Source organism: Eleutherodactylus coqui, chromosome 2 (genome assembly GCF_035609145.1).
Source record: "Eleutherodactylus coqui strain aEleCoq1 chromosome 2, aEleCoq1.hap1, whole genome shotgun sequence".
NCBI classification, from domain to species: Eukaryota; Metazoa; Chordata; class Amphibia; order Anura; family Eleutherodactylidae; genus Eleutherodactylus; species Eleutherodactylus coqui.
In genome coordinates this window covers 327,751,970-327,770,430 of record NC_089838.1, presented here as the reverse complement: position 1 = coordinate 327,770,430, position 18,461 = coordinate 327,751,970, and the positions used below count along the sequence as shown (strand labels likewise).

The window sequence follows — 18,461 nt, the reverse complement described above, 5'->3', positions numbered from 1 at the left end:
TCAGTTGCTATGGAAAACTAATGAACACCTAGCCAGACAGCAGCCGTGTGCTTACAGGACCTGTAATGACATCACCGTCATGTGATCAGGAGTGGAGTATGTAACTCCCTCACTGGGGATGAAGGACCTTTGATGACGTCACTGTCATGTGATCAGGGGCGCAGCATGTAGCTCACTCACTCACTTACGGACGGACAGGTTGTTGTTAGCATTTTGATAATAATAATAATTGTACTACAACAGACGTATAATCACAGACAAAACAATCCACCAGACATAACACTCAGTGACAAACATAACAAAACCACATCCATCATAGACGACATCCAAAATACACTGAGAAAATCACTAAATCCACTGAACTGGAGCAGGAGGTGAAACCTCTGTGGAGAATGGATGCCGTTCTTATTGTGCCAGTCATCCTCTCTACCACCGGGGTTGGACCATATACATGACACAAAAGTCCAGAAACTTTACACCTAAACAAAAACATGTTCCTGTTAGTGCAGAAAGCAGTCAGGCTAAATACACGTCACGTTGTCAGGATGTTTCTGGACCTGGACACACAAACATCACACAGATCAATGTGAAAAACAGAAAATTAACCAGCGCTCCGGTGCTTTGGAAAATGGCAGATGATGCAAGGTAGTGCAAACGAGGTGTATATGATGTGGATGTTACTTACTTCGCAGGGGTGCTAGTGGTTAAGCACCCCTGAATCCAAGGTAGCAGGCGGAATTCAGAAGGTATATATAGTAATTCCTTTTTATTGCGACGCGTTTCGGCCGTTATATCGGCCTTTCTCAAGCATAAAAACATCTACAACATGCCTGCATTATATAGTGTAGGTAACTAACAAACAATTGCATGGCCTGCAGACATGATGGTGCAATAGGTTAAACAGAAAACATGGACTGGAATATACATCAAGGGGTTAAATGTCAATAATCACTTATTCGATATATATATAAATTCAGAAATTCACCTATCTATATACTCCTCATGAACGTGTGGATTAGATGATATAGACTATCCAAAGAGTTCCTATATATACTATTATTGTCTTAAACCGATGCCAGGTCTTATTGTTAGCCTGTGGCATAATTAGCAGGGTTTTGACTGAGGTGGGTGTGGTTATCACATGATCATAATGCCATAATGGTGTCCTAGCAGTTTAAAGTTTTAAGAGAGAAAAAAAAAAAAAAAAAGGACAGATCTTAATGGGAGTTTAATAACATTAACGACATTCCTAAACCTGTTGCTTGCTACCGCTAGGCTAACAGGGTTTGACTGAGGTGGGTGTGGTTATCACATGATCATAATGTCATAATGGTGTCCTGGCAGTTTGAAAAGAGAAAGAGAAGGGGAAAAAAAAAAAAAAAAAAAAAAAAAATTAAATAAAAAAATTAAATAAAAAATTTTTTGAAAAAAAAAAAAAAAAAAAAAATGTGAAAAAAAAAAAAAAAAATACAAATAAAAAAAAAATATAAAAAGGCACAAAACAGATCTTTATGGGAGTTTAATAACATTAACGACATTCCTAAACCTGTTGCTTGCTACCGTTAGGCTAACATACACGCGGGCTTCTAGTGCGGTTCGTGCTCAATCCCGCAGCGTTAATGTTGCCTTGGTGACTCAGGGGTAGCCGGCGCGCGCGCTTCTAATGACGCTCGCGGTAGGGACTTTGCGTGCTGCCCGCGGCATTCGGGTCGCTATGGAGACTCTGGAATGACTGGTGCGCGCACTTCCTGTGACGTGTGCGATGGAGTAATGGCGCTCCGGACCGCAGCATACACGTTGTCATGGTGACTTATGGGGCGGGGTATTAAGGAAGTGACGCTGAACGCGTCAAAATCCCTCAGTAGTCCATCCCGCGGCGTTCATATTAGTTCATAGCACAAAGTCTTAGAGGGGTGTCGTTAGACACATGGAAGGCCCTCATAGATCTACAGGTAAGAATCTCATGGAACATGGACTATGTTCCGAGTATCTTTTCCCTGTGTAACGCACCCGTAGGTGCTATCTGAGTATGATGGCATTACTAAAAATGGCTATAGAATATTAGTAAGTGCAGCCCAACAATATTGGCTGCACGATACCATATGGCTACAAACGAGGGGCATTATGAATAGAAAATTGGATCTATACATTTTTTGGCTGAAGTGCATTATAGATGCAGAGAAGGAACATACCAAGATTAACTTACACTAAGAGTGAATAGTAAATATACTGCAGGACCATTTCTGTGTAGTATTTAACAAGTATATGACGGGACAAATGAAGGTTTATACTTGGGAACCCACAGCACCTCTGTATATACTGAATCAAATTGTGAGATATATATAGAAACTACGTACATGGGAGATGCTTGTGTTCATATATATTGTGATGATCCTAAGTTTATAATCTGATGGTAGAGTGTCTGTTATTTAAAACTTATATGCAATTTAGAAACTACAGGTGGTCCCCGACTTGCGAACAGGTTCCGTTCCGGGAGCCCGTTCGCAAGTCCGTTTTGTTCGCAAGTCGAACAAATGGTAGTATGGAGGGGATCGCGGGTGGATCCCGCTCCATACAACGTCGGGTGCTGGCTGTTCTTACAGCGGGCACCCGGCGGCAGCAGTTCCGACGTGCCACGCCGCTTGTCAGAACTGTTAACACTTTAAATACCGCTCTGACAGCGGTATTTAAAGTGTTAACAGTTGTTACGAGCAGCGTGGCTCGTCGGAACTGCTGCCGCCGGGTGCCCGCTGTAAGAAACAGCCAGCACCCGACGTTCAGGGGGCCCGTACAGCGTCCCACGATGAGATCGTGGGACGCTGTGTGGTTGCTAGGCAGCCGGGGACTCCTGAAAGGCCCCAGGGCTGCCTATGCAGAGTGCCTATCAAGCGCACGGCTTGCTAGGCGCTCTGCATAGACAGCCCTGGGGCCTTTCAGAAGGTCCCCGGCTGCCCAGCAACCGCGATGTGACCGGACAGGCTTCTATCAGGCTTGATAGAAGCCTGTCCGGTCCCTGCACAGTATGATGTAATGCCATAGCATGACATCATACTGAGCCATAGCATGACATCATACTGTGCAAAACAGATAGTTCGTATCTAGCGAAATTCGTAACTCGAATGTTCGCAAGTCGGGGACTATCTGTACATGTATATGTGGTGTGCCTCTAAACTGGATGACCAATATTTTGAGTCTCTCACATTTTTGTTTCTATTACACAACTAAACATATAAAAGTGAATACAGTTATGATTTCTTGTTAAAATTTCTCTAAAACCTCATTTAAACCGTTCGGTATGAGGGTATTGAAATAAAATATATAAAACATTTCCTTCGTTTTTAACTTAGTGAATTCTCCTATATTAATCTTTTCTACCGGAGTGATTCTCATCAGATTTGGATCTGAATTATGTTCAAGGTAAAAGTGTCGCGATAGACTGTGTTTTAAAAAACTCCTTTTTATATTGTGCCTGTGATGGTTAATGCGGTTGTGTAGTGAGTTGATGGTGCGGCCTATATACCGTAGCCCGCAGGGGCATTCTATCATGTATATTAAATAAACTGTACTGCAGTTTAGATGTTGTCTGATGGAATAATGACTATCCAACTGTCTTTCAATGGTTTTTCTCTTATGACATATATTTGGGCAGCATTTACAGTTTGTTTTTCCACATTTATATGCACCTAATACTGGAGAGATTGCAGATATTTTATTTTTTTCTTTTTTGAAATTTGATGTCCGGGGGCGCGAAGGCGCTAAGATGTTACCCAATGTTTTCCCTCTCCTATATATAATGTTGGGACGGGAAGACGATATGTCCGTAAGATGGGGGTCGTTTTCCAGGATTTTCCACCTATTTAGAATGATTTTTTGGAGATTGTGTTGTTTAGAGTTGAATCTCGTGATAAAGCACAGTCCAAATTTATCTCGATCTTTTATATGTTTTTTCGTTTTATCTATATTATCTACATGTCTATCCTCCTCCAATGCTCTTGTATATGATGTTTTTATGAGGCTTTCAGGGTATTTTTTGTCACGAAAACGATTATATAAGGTGTTTGCTTGTTCTTTGTACTTTTCTACAGTAGAACAATTTCGTCTTAGACGTTTGAATTGCCCATAGGGCACGTTCAATTTCCATTTTTTCAAATGGGCACTCCTGAAGTCTAATAGACTGTTCGCATCCACTCTTTTAAAGTGGGTTTTTGTGCATACATTATTATTTTCAATGTATATATCTAAGTCGAGAAAGGTTATATTTATTGGATCAATTGTGCTGGTGAATTTTAGACCCCAGGTGTTGTTATTCATGTTGGAAATAAACTGTTGGACCTCTTCTATAGGGCCTTCCCAGATGAAAATGATGTCATCTATGTATCTCTTGTAGAAACGTATATGGGGGTCATTTAAAGAGTGTTCGTATGCCCCCATATACAGATTTGCATAGCAAGGGGCACATTTTGTCCCCATTGCTGTACCCCTTGTTTGCAAATAATATTGGTTGTTATATTTGAAATAATTGTGCTCTAATACAAAGGAGAGGCTCTCTAGAATAAAAGCTTTTTGTTTTTCTGGGATTTTATTGTCACAGTCCAGAAAAGTTTTTACGGCTTGGATACCTTTTATGTGGGGGATGTTGGAGTAGAGAGATGTGACGTCTAGACTGACCCAAAGGTAAGTATTCTGCCATGTGATGGTTTCTAACATGGAGAGTAAGTGTGGAGTATCCCTCAAATAAGCTGGTAGGTTGATGACATAACGCTGTAACTGTTTATCGATGTATTCAGATAAAAAACTGGTAAGTGAACCTATGCCCGATATAATGGGTCTTCCTGGGGGGTTATTAACGGATTTATGAATTTTAGGAAGAAAATAAAAATATGATATTTCGGGTTGTTGTGGAAATAAAAATAATTTTTCGTCTTTAGTGATGATTTCTTCTCTATAGGCTTTTTCAATTAGATTTTGTAAATGAATCTTGAAAGTGGAAGTGGGGTCTCCTGAGAGGAGTTTATATTGGTCTCGGTCTCCCAATATTCGGGCAGATTCCTCCGAATAATATTTCCTATTCATTAAAACTATACCCCCCCCTTTATCCGCATTTTTTATGACCAATTCTTTATTTGAGGCTAGCTGTTTAACTACCTTCCTTTGATGCGGTTTTAGGTTACTTTCTAGAGTGTATGGCGTTTTTTTATCTGTTAGTTTCCTGAAGTCATTCAAGACTTCATTGTAAAAGGAGGTAATATACTGTCCTTTGACTTCAATGGGATAGAAGTTACTAGATCTTTTTAGGTCTGTGGTAAATGGTACTAATTCTTCATATTCATCTAAAGTTTTTAAAGTTTTTAGATGGGAGTTGGGTGGCAGGTTGGTATTAGGTTCAAACTGATCCCTATATTTATTAATGGAGAAGAATCTCTTTAAGGTCAACTTTCGAATAAAGCGATTGAGATCTACAAATAATTCGAACATGTCTGGTCTACACGTTGGGCTGAACGAGAGACCTCTGGATAGTACTTCTGCTTCGCTGGCTAGCAGTCTGTGATCCGAGATGTTAAAAATGCCTAACCTTAACGCCTCATCGTTGGTGATTGGTTGGTTCTTTGGATTTTTAGGAACTTTTGACTTTTCACGTTTTTTTCTCCCTGCCCTTTTCCCCCTCCTCCTTCTAGGCTTTCTCCTAGTCTCGGGGATGATATTGTTCTTATTGGTGATTTGTAATATTGCGTGATCTTTGCATTGGTTGTCTGATTCCCTATCATGGTTTTGGTTATACTTTTTATTTTTGTAGGGAGAGCTGCTGTAGTGCTTCGTGTTACTCTGATATTGGGGGGGTTCTCGGTTGTTTGGGAACCATTGTTCGTCTCCTCTAAAAAAGGTTTGACCATAGGCTTTAGGAGATTGGTGGATTCCCCTAGTGAGGGGGATGTTAGTTTCACTTCAGAGAGTATTATTGAATTAGGAAGGGTTTGCCACCCAGTGGCATCATGAGCTGATGCTTCATTGCTAAATGCCATATTGGTGTCACATGGCTCTCTCGTTTGTAGAAATTGGATTAAGTCTGTGGGACTCCCTGGTATATCTGTAAGTAAGCATAATTCATCACTATTTGTGTTGGGAGAGGATTCTAACCTATTTTTCTCTATTATGCTATTTTGTGTGATCTTTCTGATATCTTGGGTAGTTGGTATTGGAAGTGTTATATTCTTAGGACTAGATATTTTATCTTTTGGTAATGAACTAGTGTTTTTATCACATAAACCGGTGTTCTTAATATCACTCTTGCCCGTATGTGATGACATATGGGTATTACTCTTTTTATAGTTGTTATTATAATAAGTTCTATTGTTTCTGTATTGGATATGTGTATTACGCCATGCTTCCATCCCATAGGGTTGTCCAAAACTTTGCATGGGATGTTCATTATAGGATCTCCGATAATCTCTATAGGGCTGATTAATGTGTCCTGGAGGAATTCTATGTGGTGGATGGCCCCTCAGGTGACTAGGTGGACGTGTACGTATACTCATTAGTGGGGGGATGTTCCTCCTTTGGGATTGCCACTGATCATGTTTTGGTGTATCCCATTGTCTAAAAGGCATATTGGCTTGTCCCCCATATGCGTTTGGGGTTTCTCCAAAATAATATCTGTTGTAAGAAGTGTGGAAATCTGCCATTTCACAGTTGTATCTGTTGAAATGGTTCTGTTTAGTCTTATTACCTTTATTATAGGGTCTAATCTCAGCAGTTCCCTTCCTTGTATTATCCTTATCATTATTCCCAATATTATTCTTATCCTGATTACCCGGGCCCTGATCTATACTGGTGCTATTGTTATCTTCAGTTTTATTTTTATTTTTATTGTTGTTTTTCTTAATGAAGTCTGTAAGATCCCTGGATAATTTCCTGATCTTACGACTCATAATGTCTTTTTCAAACTGTGGCATAAATTTTGTAATGTACTCAATAATATTTTTGTCACACTTAGTCCCCAGGATTAACAGATTTTTTAGAAGATTGTCACAGAGTGATTTACGTTTTTCAATTAATTTGCCCAACATTAGATCCGAGAAGGTGCCCAACATTATTTCCCATCCCCCAGAGAAGTCTCCATCTTCAGGGAAGGCTGATCTAATTGGTATCCGGAGACCCTTAGGTACCATTTTGGTGTCTATATAGATGCATAGCATCAACCAATCCAAGGCATGTCGCCACAGTTTTTCCATGGTTTCTTTAACGATATATTTAATAGATCTTTTATCGTTCTGAGATGCTTCATCAGACTTGGCTAGTTCCTGTATCGTGGAGGAGTCCCATTCTTTTGGGAATTCTTTAAAAGGATACAGTTTAATGGTATCTTTAAATTTTACCAACTCTTCTGTTATCATAATTTGGAATCTTCCAGGTAGGGACAACCATTCTCTCTCAAAGTATTCCATTTCGGTTCGCTCTCCTTGAACAACTGTGCCGGTCGGCTCCATGGAGCCCCGTATATAAACAAAAAGAAGATAAAGATGGATAGCGCTCCAAGAAATGGATAAGACGTGGTTGTCAAAAAATACAGAGAATATACGTAAATAAATATGGGGCAATCGTGTGCAGAAGGTAACTCACCCCGTGACGCCGGGCCCGTCTGTGGGGTGCCCGTGCGTCAATATCCAAGATGGCGTGTCAATCCAGAAAGAAATTCCTCACACCGGTCTCATGAGACATCCTGAGGAGAGCGTCTTGGTTGCTCCCGGCGATGAAAAAACCACCACGGGATAGGGATAGATCATTATTTTCTTCCTAAAATTCATAAATCCGTTAATAACCCCCCAGGAAGACCCATTATATCGGGCATAGGTTCACTTACCAGTTTTTTATCTGAATACATCGATAAACAGTTACAGCGTTATGTCATCAACCTACCAGCTTATTTGAGGGATACTCCACACTTGCTCTCCATGTTAGAAACCATCACATGGCAGAATACTTACCTTTGGGTCAGTCTAGACGTCACATCTCTCTACTCCAACATCCCCCACATAAAAGGTATCCAAGCCGTAAAAACTTTTCTGGACTGTGACAATAAAATCCCAGAAAAACAAAAAGCTTTTATTCTAGAGAGCCTCTCCTTTGTATTAGAGCACAATTATTTCAAATATAACAACCAATATTATTTGCAAACAAGGGGTACAGCAATGGGGACAAAATGTGCCCCTTGCTATGCAAATCTGTATATGGGGGCATACGAACACTCTTTAAATGACCCCCATATACGTTTCTACAAGAGATACATAGATGACATCATTTTCATCTGGGAAGGCCCTATAGAAGAGGTCCAACAGTTTATTTCCAACATGAATAACAACACCTGGGGTCTAAAATTCACCAGCACAATTGATCCAATAAATATAACCTTTCTCGACTTAGATATATACATTGAAAATAATAATGTATGCACAAAAACCCACTTTAAAAGAGTGGATGCGAACAGTCTATTAGACTTCAGGAGTGCCCATTTGAAAAAATGGAAATTGAACGTGCCCTATGGGCAATTCAAACGTCTAAGACGAAATTGTTCTACTGTAGAAAAGTACAAAGAACAAGCAAACACCTTATATAATCGTTTTCGTGACAAAAAATACCCTGAAAGCCTCATAAAAACATCATATACAAGAGCATTGGAGGAGGATAGACATGTAGATAATATAGATAAAACGAAAAAACATATAAAAGATCGAGATAAATTTGGACTGTGCTTTATCACGAGATTCAACTCTAAACAACACAATCTCCAAAAAATCATTCTAAATAGGTGGAAAATCCTGGAAAACGACCCCCATCTTACGGACATATCGTCTTCCCGTCCCAACATTATATATAGGAGAGGGAAAACATTGGGTAACATCTTAGCGCCTTCGCGCCCCCGGACATCAAATTTCAAAAAAGAAAAAAATAAAATATCTGCAATCTCTCCAGTATTAGGTGCATATAAATGTGGAAAAACAAACTGTAAATGCTGCCCAAATATATGTCATAAGAGAAAAACCATTGAAAGACAGTTGGATAATCATTATCCCATCAGACAACATCTAAACTGCAGTACAGTTTATTTAATATACATGATAGAATGCCCCTGCGGGCTACGGTATATAGGCCGCACCATCAACTCACTACACAACCGCATTAACCATCACAGGCACAATATAAAAAGGAGTTTTTTAAAACACAGTCTATCGCGACACTTTTACCTTGAACATAATTCAGATCCAAATCTGATGAGAATCACTCCGGTAGAAAAGATTAATATAGGAGAATTCACTAAGTTAAAAACGAAGGAAATGTTTTATATATTTTATTTCAATACCCTCATACCGAACGGTTTAAATGAGGTTTTAGAGAAATTTTAACAAGAAATCATAACTGTATTCACTTTTATATGTTTAGTTGTGTAATAGAAACAAAAATGTGAGAGACTCAAAATATTGGTCATCCAGTTTAGAGGCACACCACATATACATGTAGTTTCTAAATTGCATATAAGTTTTAAATAACAGACACTACCATCAGATTATAAACTTAGGATCATCACAATATATATGAATACAAGCATCTCCCATGTACGTAGTTTCTATATATATCTCACAATTCTATGCAGTATATACAGAGGTGCTGTGGGTTCCCAAGTATAAACCTTCATTTTCCCCGTCATATACTTGTTAAATACTACACAGAAATGGTCCTGCAGTATATTTACTATTCACTCTTAGTGTAAGTTAATCTTGGTATGTTCCTTCTCTGCATCTATAATGCACTTCAGCCAAAAAATGTATAGATCCAATTTTCTATTCCTAATGCCCCTCGTTTGTAGCCATATGGTATCGTGCAGCCAATATTGTTGGGCTGCACTTACTAATATTCTATAGCTATTTTTAGTAATGCCATCATACTCAGATAGCACCTACGGGTGCGTTACACAGGGAAAAGATACTCGGAACATAGTCCATGTTCCATGAGATTCTTACCTGTAGATCTATGAGGGCCTTCCATGTGTCTAACGACACCCCTCTAAGACTTTGTGCTATGAACTAATATGAACGCCGCGGGATGGACTACTGAGGGATTTTGACGCGTTCAGCGTCACTTCCTTAATACCCCGCCCCATAAGTCACCATGACAACGTGTATGCTGCGGTCCGGAGCGCCATTACTCCATCGCACACGTCACAGGAAGTGCGCGCACCAGTCATTCCAGAGTCTCCATAGCGACCCGAATGCCGCGGGCAGCACGCAAAGTCCCTACCGCGAGCGTCATTAGAAGCGCGCGCGCCGGCTACCCCAGAGTCACCAAGGCAACATTAACGCTGCGGGATTGAGCACGAACCGCACTAGAAGCCCGCGTGTATGTTAGCCTAACGGTAGCAAGCAACAGGTTTAGGAATGTCGTTAATGTTATTAAACTCCCATAAAGATCTGTTTTGTGCCTTTTTATATTTTTTTTTTATTTGTATTTTTTTTTTTTTTTTTCAAATTTTCTTTTTTTTTTCAAATTTTTTTCAAAAAATTTTTTATTTAATTTTTTTATTTAATTTTTTTTTTTTTTTTTTTCCCCTTCTCTTTCTCTTTTCAAACTGCCAGGACACCATTATGACATTATGATCATGTGATAACCACACCCACCTCAGTCAAACCCTGTTAGCCTAGCGGTAGCAAGCAACAGGTTTAGGAATGTCTTTAATGTTATTAAACTCCCATTAAGATCTGTCCTTTTTTTTTTTTTTTTTTCTCTCTTAAAACTTTAAACTGCTAGGACACCATTATGGCATTATGATCATGTGATAACCACCCCCACCTCAGTCAAAACCCTGCTAATTATGCCACAGGCTAACAATAAGACCTGGCATCGGTTTAAGACAATAATAGTATATATAGGAACTCTTTGGATAGTCTATATCATCTAATCCACACGTTCATGAGGAGTATATAGATAGGTGAATTTCTGAATTTATATATATATCGAATAAGTGATTATTGACATTTAACCCCTTGATGTATATTCCAGTCCATGTTTTCTGTCTAACCTATTGCACCATCATGTTTGCAGGCCATGCAACTGTTTGTTAGTTACCTACACTATATAATGCAGGCATGTTGTAGATGTTTTTATGCTTGAGAAAGGCCGATATAACGGCCGAAACGCGTCGCAATAAAAAGGAATTACTATATATACCTTCTGAATTCTGCCTGCTACCTTGGATTCAGGGGTGCTTAACCACTAGCACCCCTGCGAAGTAAGTAACATCCACATCATATACACCTCGTTTGCACTACCTTGCATCATCTGCCATTTTCCAAAGCACCGGAGCGCTGGTTAATTTTCTGTTTTTCACATTGATCTATCTCTATCCCGTGGTGGTTTTTTCATCGCCGGGAGCAACCAAGACGCTCTCCTCAGGATGTCTCATGAGACCGGTGTGAGGAATTTCTTTCTGGATTGACACGCCATCTTGGATATTGACGCACGGGCACCCCACAGACGGGCCCGGCGTCACGGGGTGAGTTACCTTTCTGCACACGATTGCCCCATATTTATTTACGTATATTCTCTGTATTTTTTGACAACCACGTCTTATCCATTTCTTGGAGCGCTATCCATCTTTATCTTCTTTTTGTTTAAACATCACACAGAGATATCTCTCTCACTCTCCCCCGCTCCCCCCGCCGCCCCCCCCCCCCCGCGTTTTCTCGGATGAGTATGCAGTTAATCGAGAAGAGTGATGCTCGCTCGAGTAACTGCCTTAATCGAGCGTGCTTGCTCATCTCTATAAATCACCCCAGACAAATCTTTGTCCAGCCTTTGTTTGAACACTTCCATTAAAAGAGAACTCACCACCTCCTGTGGCAACCTGTTCCACTCATTGATCACCATCACTGTAAAAAAGTTTTTTTTCTAATATCTAATTTGTGTTCTTTTTCGTGCTGGCGTAGTACACAATTTTGACACGCTAATGTGATTGGAACTGCGTGAGCAATGTGATTGATTGCCTGCAAGTTACCGCATATCATACGGGTGTACAGAGCCCACATAATACGCAAGACACATATGCCCATGTGAGCCCGGTACCTACACACATAATAGTAATAAATAATGTAATCTCTGTCCTCTCTGCAAAAAAATAATCCAAAATATCAGTATGGCATAATTCATGTGGTGTCTATATAATCAGGGGGCGCACACCTCCACATGTTGCTGGAAGGATGCCATTGAACTGGTTGGCACAGGTAACTAGGAGGTCATAGCTGTATTCGGTGTACAGATCTCTATGCTTTGTACCTTAATATGTATAAAATCTTACTTTTTACTGCTCAGGTGAGAAGGAGATGATTCTGGAGCAGGAATCTCTTATCCTTGCCTTCCCTGGAGACACGGTGACCATTGCTGCTCGATTCGCACTGAAGAACCAGACCACGACCCCTAATGTGACTGAGTGCCGTGTGTTCATGAGCAACTATGACAGAGGGTGTGGAGATTGGATGTATCCAGCCACATGCACACAGAGGAGGGATGACAACCTTGTATTTGTTAAAATCAACAACACTGACAAAAACCACAATGGCTTCTACTGCTACTCTATACATGTGTCTGGAGGAGGATACAAATATACCGGGCGTAGAACTATTGGAAGCCAACTTCTCGTTCTAGGTAAGTCTATACAGAAATATCACCTCATTTTTATAATGCTTATTCTGTCCTCCTTGTGATAAAAACTAGCAATAATTTTAATTGCAATACAACATATGACCACCGGGTGTGCTGTTAAAAACATGATACATAGAATTCTGTCAGAGATCAAATGAAGTAATAATCCTTAGGTTTAATTAATTGTTATCCACTTGTATTCCAATTCTGAGATAATAAGGTAAATTTAATTTCAGGAAAGCCCTTCTCCAAAAGGGCTTAAAAAGACTGTCACAAACTTTCTGCACCCCTCTCTAAAAGCATTATAAAGTGGTGGCAGTCACACTGACTACAGTGATATGTGTGTGGATCTGTGTAGTAGTTTTGGAGAAACTTGTGTAGTGGCCCAGAGTTGGGGGCCTTTCCAGCACTTATAAATGTTTAATGTATATCATATGCCTAAGCTGTAATGTGGAATACAAGTGTTATGTGTATCGGATGTTTGCAGGCATGAAAAGGTTAATGTCTGGTAATGTCTAGAAAATGTATCATTTTGTCGTGTGTGCGGTATAAAAGAGGGGTCATATGTGTATGTCTGGGGAAATCTATGTAGAGGAGAGTTAGTGAAAGGAGAGAGACATGGAGGATGCTGAAAGGTGGTCCGCTGTCCCTGCTTGGGCCTAGCCATCCCAGAGATACTCACCAAAGCCACAAGGAGAGTATAAGCCCAGACAAAGGGAAAAGCCGCGTAAGAACCGCATGCGTCAGGAGTGTGAGAGAAACCGCATAAGAGCGAGGAACATGTGAGTGAATGACAGCAGAGAGAGTTACCAGGAGAGAGAGAGTTCCCACAGATAACTGCGACTCTGGATCTGCAAATGCCCCGTGAATCCTCCCTCCCTGACCACGGTAAGAACTGTTTATTGTTGTTTGCTACCATCATTTAAATGATCGGACGGGACAGAACATTCACGGTTGTCGTTCAGAAAAGACATTCTGTGTGTGTAGACTACGATATTACATCTGAGAGATCCACCGCAGAGGATGGAACGTTGGCGTCATGAGTGACAAACAGGACTTCAGGTAACTATGGTTACTCATTTGTGAGCACCCCCAGCGGTAATGAGGTTGGGTTCCTAGCCACCTGTAGGTAGGAGACAATATTACTGTATACTGACCCCACCGGAAGCTAGGGGTTTGACAGGAGGAATGCCCCTCTAGCAACCCCTAGCTCCTGATAGGGTCAATAGGTTAAGGTCCTGGAAGGTGCTAAGCTTAATATCTGTGACTGAGCAGCTGTGCGCAGCTTACCTGCAGTCCCCCATTCCCGATGCTGTGGGCTCCCAGCTGTCGTCCTACTGCTGTATGTGGTAGCAGCCTGTACGTCTGTATCGATTGTCCCTGTAGGCTCTCTGGTCTCCTCCTGGAGTGTGGAGGGGACGCATGTCAGGGAGTGCAGCGGGCCGCTGCTGACTCCCTGTTGCCCTCCTGCTGTCTGTGGAGGGCGTCTCTGACTTACAGGACCCCGGCGTTGTATCCTCCCTGCTCCCGAGCGCAATCTTCAAGACATCTGTGGGAGGGGGTGCAGCGGCCTCTGCGGCTCCGCTGCCAAATGCGCTTCGGGACAATTTGGCCTCAGTCATGCGGACTCTGCTCTTCTACAAAGAGTTGTGCCGGGGAAGGGCCTTTGAGGTGGGCACAGAGCGGGGTGCTGCCTTCTGAGCCGCGGCCGGGAAAGGGCCTTTGAGGTGATCCAATGCGCACCTGCTGCGGGATCCTGAAGTTAGTGATGTCAAGGACTCCTTGAATACCAAGCACTTGCAGCTGTTGTGTTACGTTACTGGGCTGCCAGGACCTCCAGGCAAGGCAACTGTGTAGCCAATCAGCATCAGGGGACGTCAACCCCCTGTCAATCTTGACTCCACTAGGACTTCCTGGTGGCGTCAAGATACAATAATACCAGAGGAGACTGTAGAGCCCCTTGACAAGGTTATCTCTCTACCCCGCTGTCTCCTTGGCTCAGGGTCTGCTCCTTGCATGCTGCACTTGCACTTTATCAGTAGCAGCACATGCATAGAGGACTACAGAAAGTAGTCCTGGATATTCATGAGCTGCAGACTAGCTACACCCACATTGCCTTCTAGCCACTGATTGACAACTCTCTCTTTATTACTGTGCATAAAAGATAGAGAGATGCTAATCATTGGCTGGAGGGTGGGGTGGGTGTGGCCAACTTGCAGCTCATTAATATGCAGGACTAGTTCTGTGTCTGGCTGCTACTAATAAAATGCAAATTTGTCGAAAACTACTGCTCAGATTACACAGCAGACATATCAGTGCAATCAGGGCTGCTTAAACATAGTAAACGTGTCTCTCTAATAAAAAGAAGATAAACAATCAACATGACAGCTCTTCATCAGACGGAACAATAATCATGTCTAGTAAGTAAATCTAAGGACCATATGATCTTAGGAATGCACAGGATCTATATACACTATATAAAACAACTTCCTTGTTTATCGTACCTCTTCTATGATGTTGTTGGTTCAAATTTTTATAATGCAGTATATGTAATAACAATATCATGCAACTTTTTGGATTTTTTTCTAGATTTTTTCTAATATTTCATTTAACCCATTAGGTACGTGTGTATTTAATTTGAAGATCCAATACATTTCTTTTGCATGTAGGTCAGATAATGACCTTGATGCAATGTGCTCCAGTGGAGTAACTCGGAGTAGTAATGCGTCATTCCCATGTGTGGTGGTGAAGTGGCGTGAAACTTGTGTAGTGGCCCAGAGTTGGGGGCCTTTCCAGCACTTATAAATGTTTAATGTATATCATATGCCTAAGCTTGGGAAACTGGTTCTTAGTGTTGCCCCTTTGTTTTGTAATCCTCATTCTGAGTGCATTGATGGTCCTTCCCGCGTACTGTAAAACACATGGGCATTCCATCAAATACACCACATAATCAGCACTGCAGTCCAATCTTTGTCTAATCTTTACTGTTTCTCCTTCTGACTCTATCTGAACTTCCCTTCTTCTCTCCTCTATGTGGAAGCAGCATTTACATCTATTTTTTCTACATTTATATAACCCTATCTTCCCGCTATTCGACCCAAGATTTCTCTGTGTTTTTTTTTTCTGTTTGGGGCAGAGAAGGAGCTATTAAATTTTTAACAGTTTTTTGTTTTTACGAAATATTGTAATGGGGTCATTTCCAATAGTTTTATTCAGATACTAGTCATTGGTACTGTTGTACCTTGAAGCCACTGGAAGTGGTGGCTGTACACCACTGCTAAGCTGCTTGACAGCCAGGTGACACCCCCACTTTCTGGTTGTCTGAAAAGCTCCTGCCTGCAACACAGGTCCTAGGAGCATAGAAGGACTTTTGTCATGGATGGAGGGTTAGGGTTAGGGCTCGTTTAAAAGTTAGGCATAGATTATTAGCATGAACATGGAAGTATGTACAGCTCACAATTTATGCCTAATTGTGAAACAGCCCCTAACCCCTCATCCATTCCGAAACTCGTTCCACACTCCTAACCTATGAAACTACCAAGTTATGGGCCCATGTGTCATCACCCCCCCCACCGCTGCGGCCAGCGGATCCCGATGCCGGTGATCTCCTGTAATGTGGTGCAATGTCCCCTGCTGATCCTCTGCTCTCCGCCGTCGCTCTCTGTCCCCTGCTGTCATGCTCCCCTACGATGTAGGAGCCTCAGCTGTTGGGCCGCTGCTGTGCCTTCCCCTCCTGCTGCTCCAGTGCTCTTGGTCCCCCACTGTCAAGGTCGCCGCTGCTATGCCTTCTCCCCTGTTGCTCCGTCCCCCCTCTCTACGTGGTCAGTGCCCAGCCAATCAGGAAGTGGGGGCGTCACTTGGCTGTCAAGCATCCTAACAGTGCTGAACACCCCCCACTTCCTGTGGCGTCAAGGTACAACAGTACCCGTCTCACTTTCTGATGTTTTCCAGTTTCTTTTAAGAATCCTTTTGATTTGATTATGCTGTGAGCTATATTTCGTGATGGAAGGTTGTGTGATTTTCTTTCCTGTTCCTTTTCGTCTGTTTCTTTAGTAGTATGGTATTGTATGTAATAGACTTTTTTTTTCTTCTTTTTTGTTGGCTTTCTTCCTGCTCAGGCGTTCTTCTTTCAAAACTCTTTCATAAGCAAATTCTACTAGTTTTCTCAGATACCCTTTTTCGTAGAACCTCTTCTTCACTATCTCAGCCTGATCTTCAAAAGTAATTATGGACGAGCGATTTCTTCTTATCCTTTTTAGCTGGCTATATGGGATATTAAGTTTCCATTTTTTATTGTGACAGTCTGGAATTCTAGATAGCTGTTTGTATCCACATGCTTAAAATGTGTCCTAGTTTCTAGTATTCCTTTATCAGATAATATTTCTAAATCTAAAAACACAACCTTTTCCGGATCTATGGTACCAGGAAAATGTAAATTACACACATTGTTATTGAGACGCTCTATAAATACCGAGGTCTGCCTCCTTCCCATCACAAATAATAATTATATCATCTATGTAACGCTTATATAGAATGATATGTTTATCATGAAATAGTTCTTCGTGTGCTCCCAAAAATAAATTGGCAATGCTTGGGGCACACTTGGTCCCCATAGGTGTCCCATGACTTGCTTATAAAACGTCTTACTACACCTAAAATAATTACTCTTTAAAATAAATTCTAAGGCCGCCTGCAGACGGCCGGGTCGGATCCGGCTGCGAGAATTCTCACAGCAGGACCCGACCCGAGGGTCTGCAGAGAGCAGGGTGGCACTCGCCCGCTCCCGCAGCTCTGGCTCTTTCATGTGCCGGCTGCCGGGCAGTCGGCCCACACGCAGACCGGAGACGGCGGCCGGAGAGTGAGATTTCTGTGCAGGGCAGCTTCCACGGGCGGAAATTCCGCGGGAAATCCCGCCGCGGAATTTCCGCCCGTCTGCAGGCGGCCTAAGGCATCAGCGATGACAAGACCTTGAATGGATGCCATCAATGGATCTTCAACTAAAAACCTCCTTGCTGCTGCAACTCCTAACACGTGGGGGGATATCAGAATCTAATGATTCCACATCTAGGGAACACCGTAGATATGTTCCGCTCCAGATTATATCTTCTAGTATATCTAACCAATGGCCTGTATCCTTGATATATGAAGGTAGTGACGTGACATATCGCTGTAGCTGGCGGTCTACATACTCCGATAATTTGCTTGTTACAGACCCAATCCCAGCCACAATAGGTCTACCAGGTGGATTCATTATACTTTTGTGTATGTGATAGAAATACGGCACTTCCAGAGAACGTATACAGATGTACTTCGCTTCTTCTTGTGATAAACAGTTATATCTCTGTACGCTTTAATCATAGTATGCAGAGCCAAGGTTATCTCAGTTGGATCTTTTTGTAACTCTAAATAATATTTATTATCATCTAACGCTCTGAGTGCTTCTTCATTGTATTTCTCGTAATCCAATAGGACTATCCCTCCCCCTTTATCAGCTTTACAAAACTATATTTGTAAGGATAGGCGGTTCACAGGTCCCTCGTGCCCTCACCGCCGGTCCTGTCACACGGGCTGCTGCTGTGCGGTGCAGGGGAGCCCCAGTCCTCATCCCCTCCCCTAGCCGCCGAGCTCCTCTTCGCCGCCGGGTTGCTAGGGACGCGGTGGGTGTTGCCCCACGTCACGTCCTCACTACCATGGCTACCCGGCATGTGTCTCCTTCTCTGCCTCCTGCAGGGCTGCGGGCGGGTTCCGAAGTGCTGCTGGGTGCACTCAGCTGC

The 18,461-nt window shown here is 42.0% G+C and overlaps 1 protein-coding gene across 2 annotated transcripts in view; it reads left to right on the top strand.

The window, feature by feature from the left end:
- Positions 1-18,461, top strand: part of LOC136613017 (uncharacterized) — a 75,489-nt gene that overhangs the window by 28,801 nt on the left and 28,227 nt on the right. For both annotated transcript variants that reach the window (XM_066593814.1, XM_066593815.1), the window contains one exon: positions 12,358-12,690. In XM_066593814.1, the coding sequence (XP_066449911.1) occupies positions 12,358-12,690 (333 nt within the window). The remainder of the gene's footprint in view (positions 1-12,357; positions 12,691-18,461) is intronic.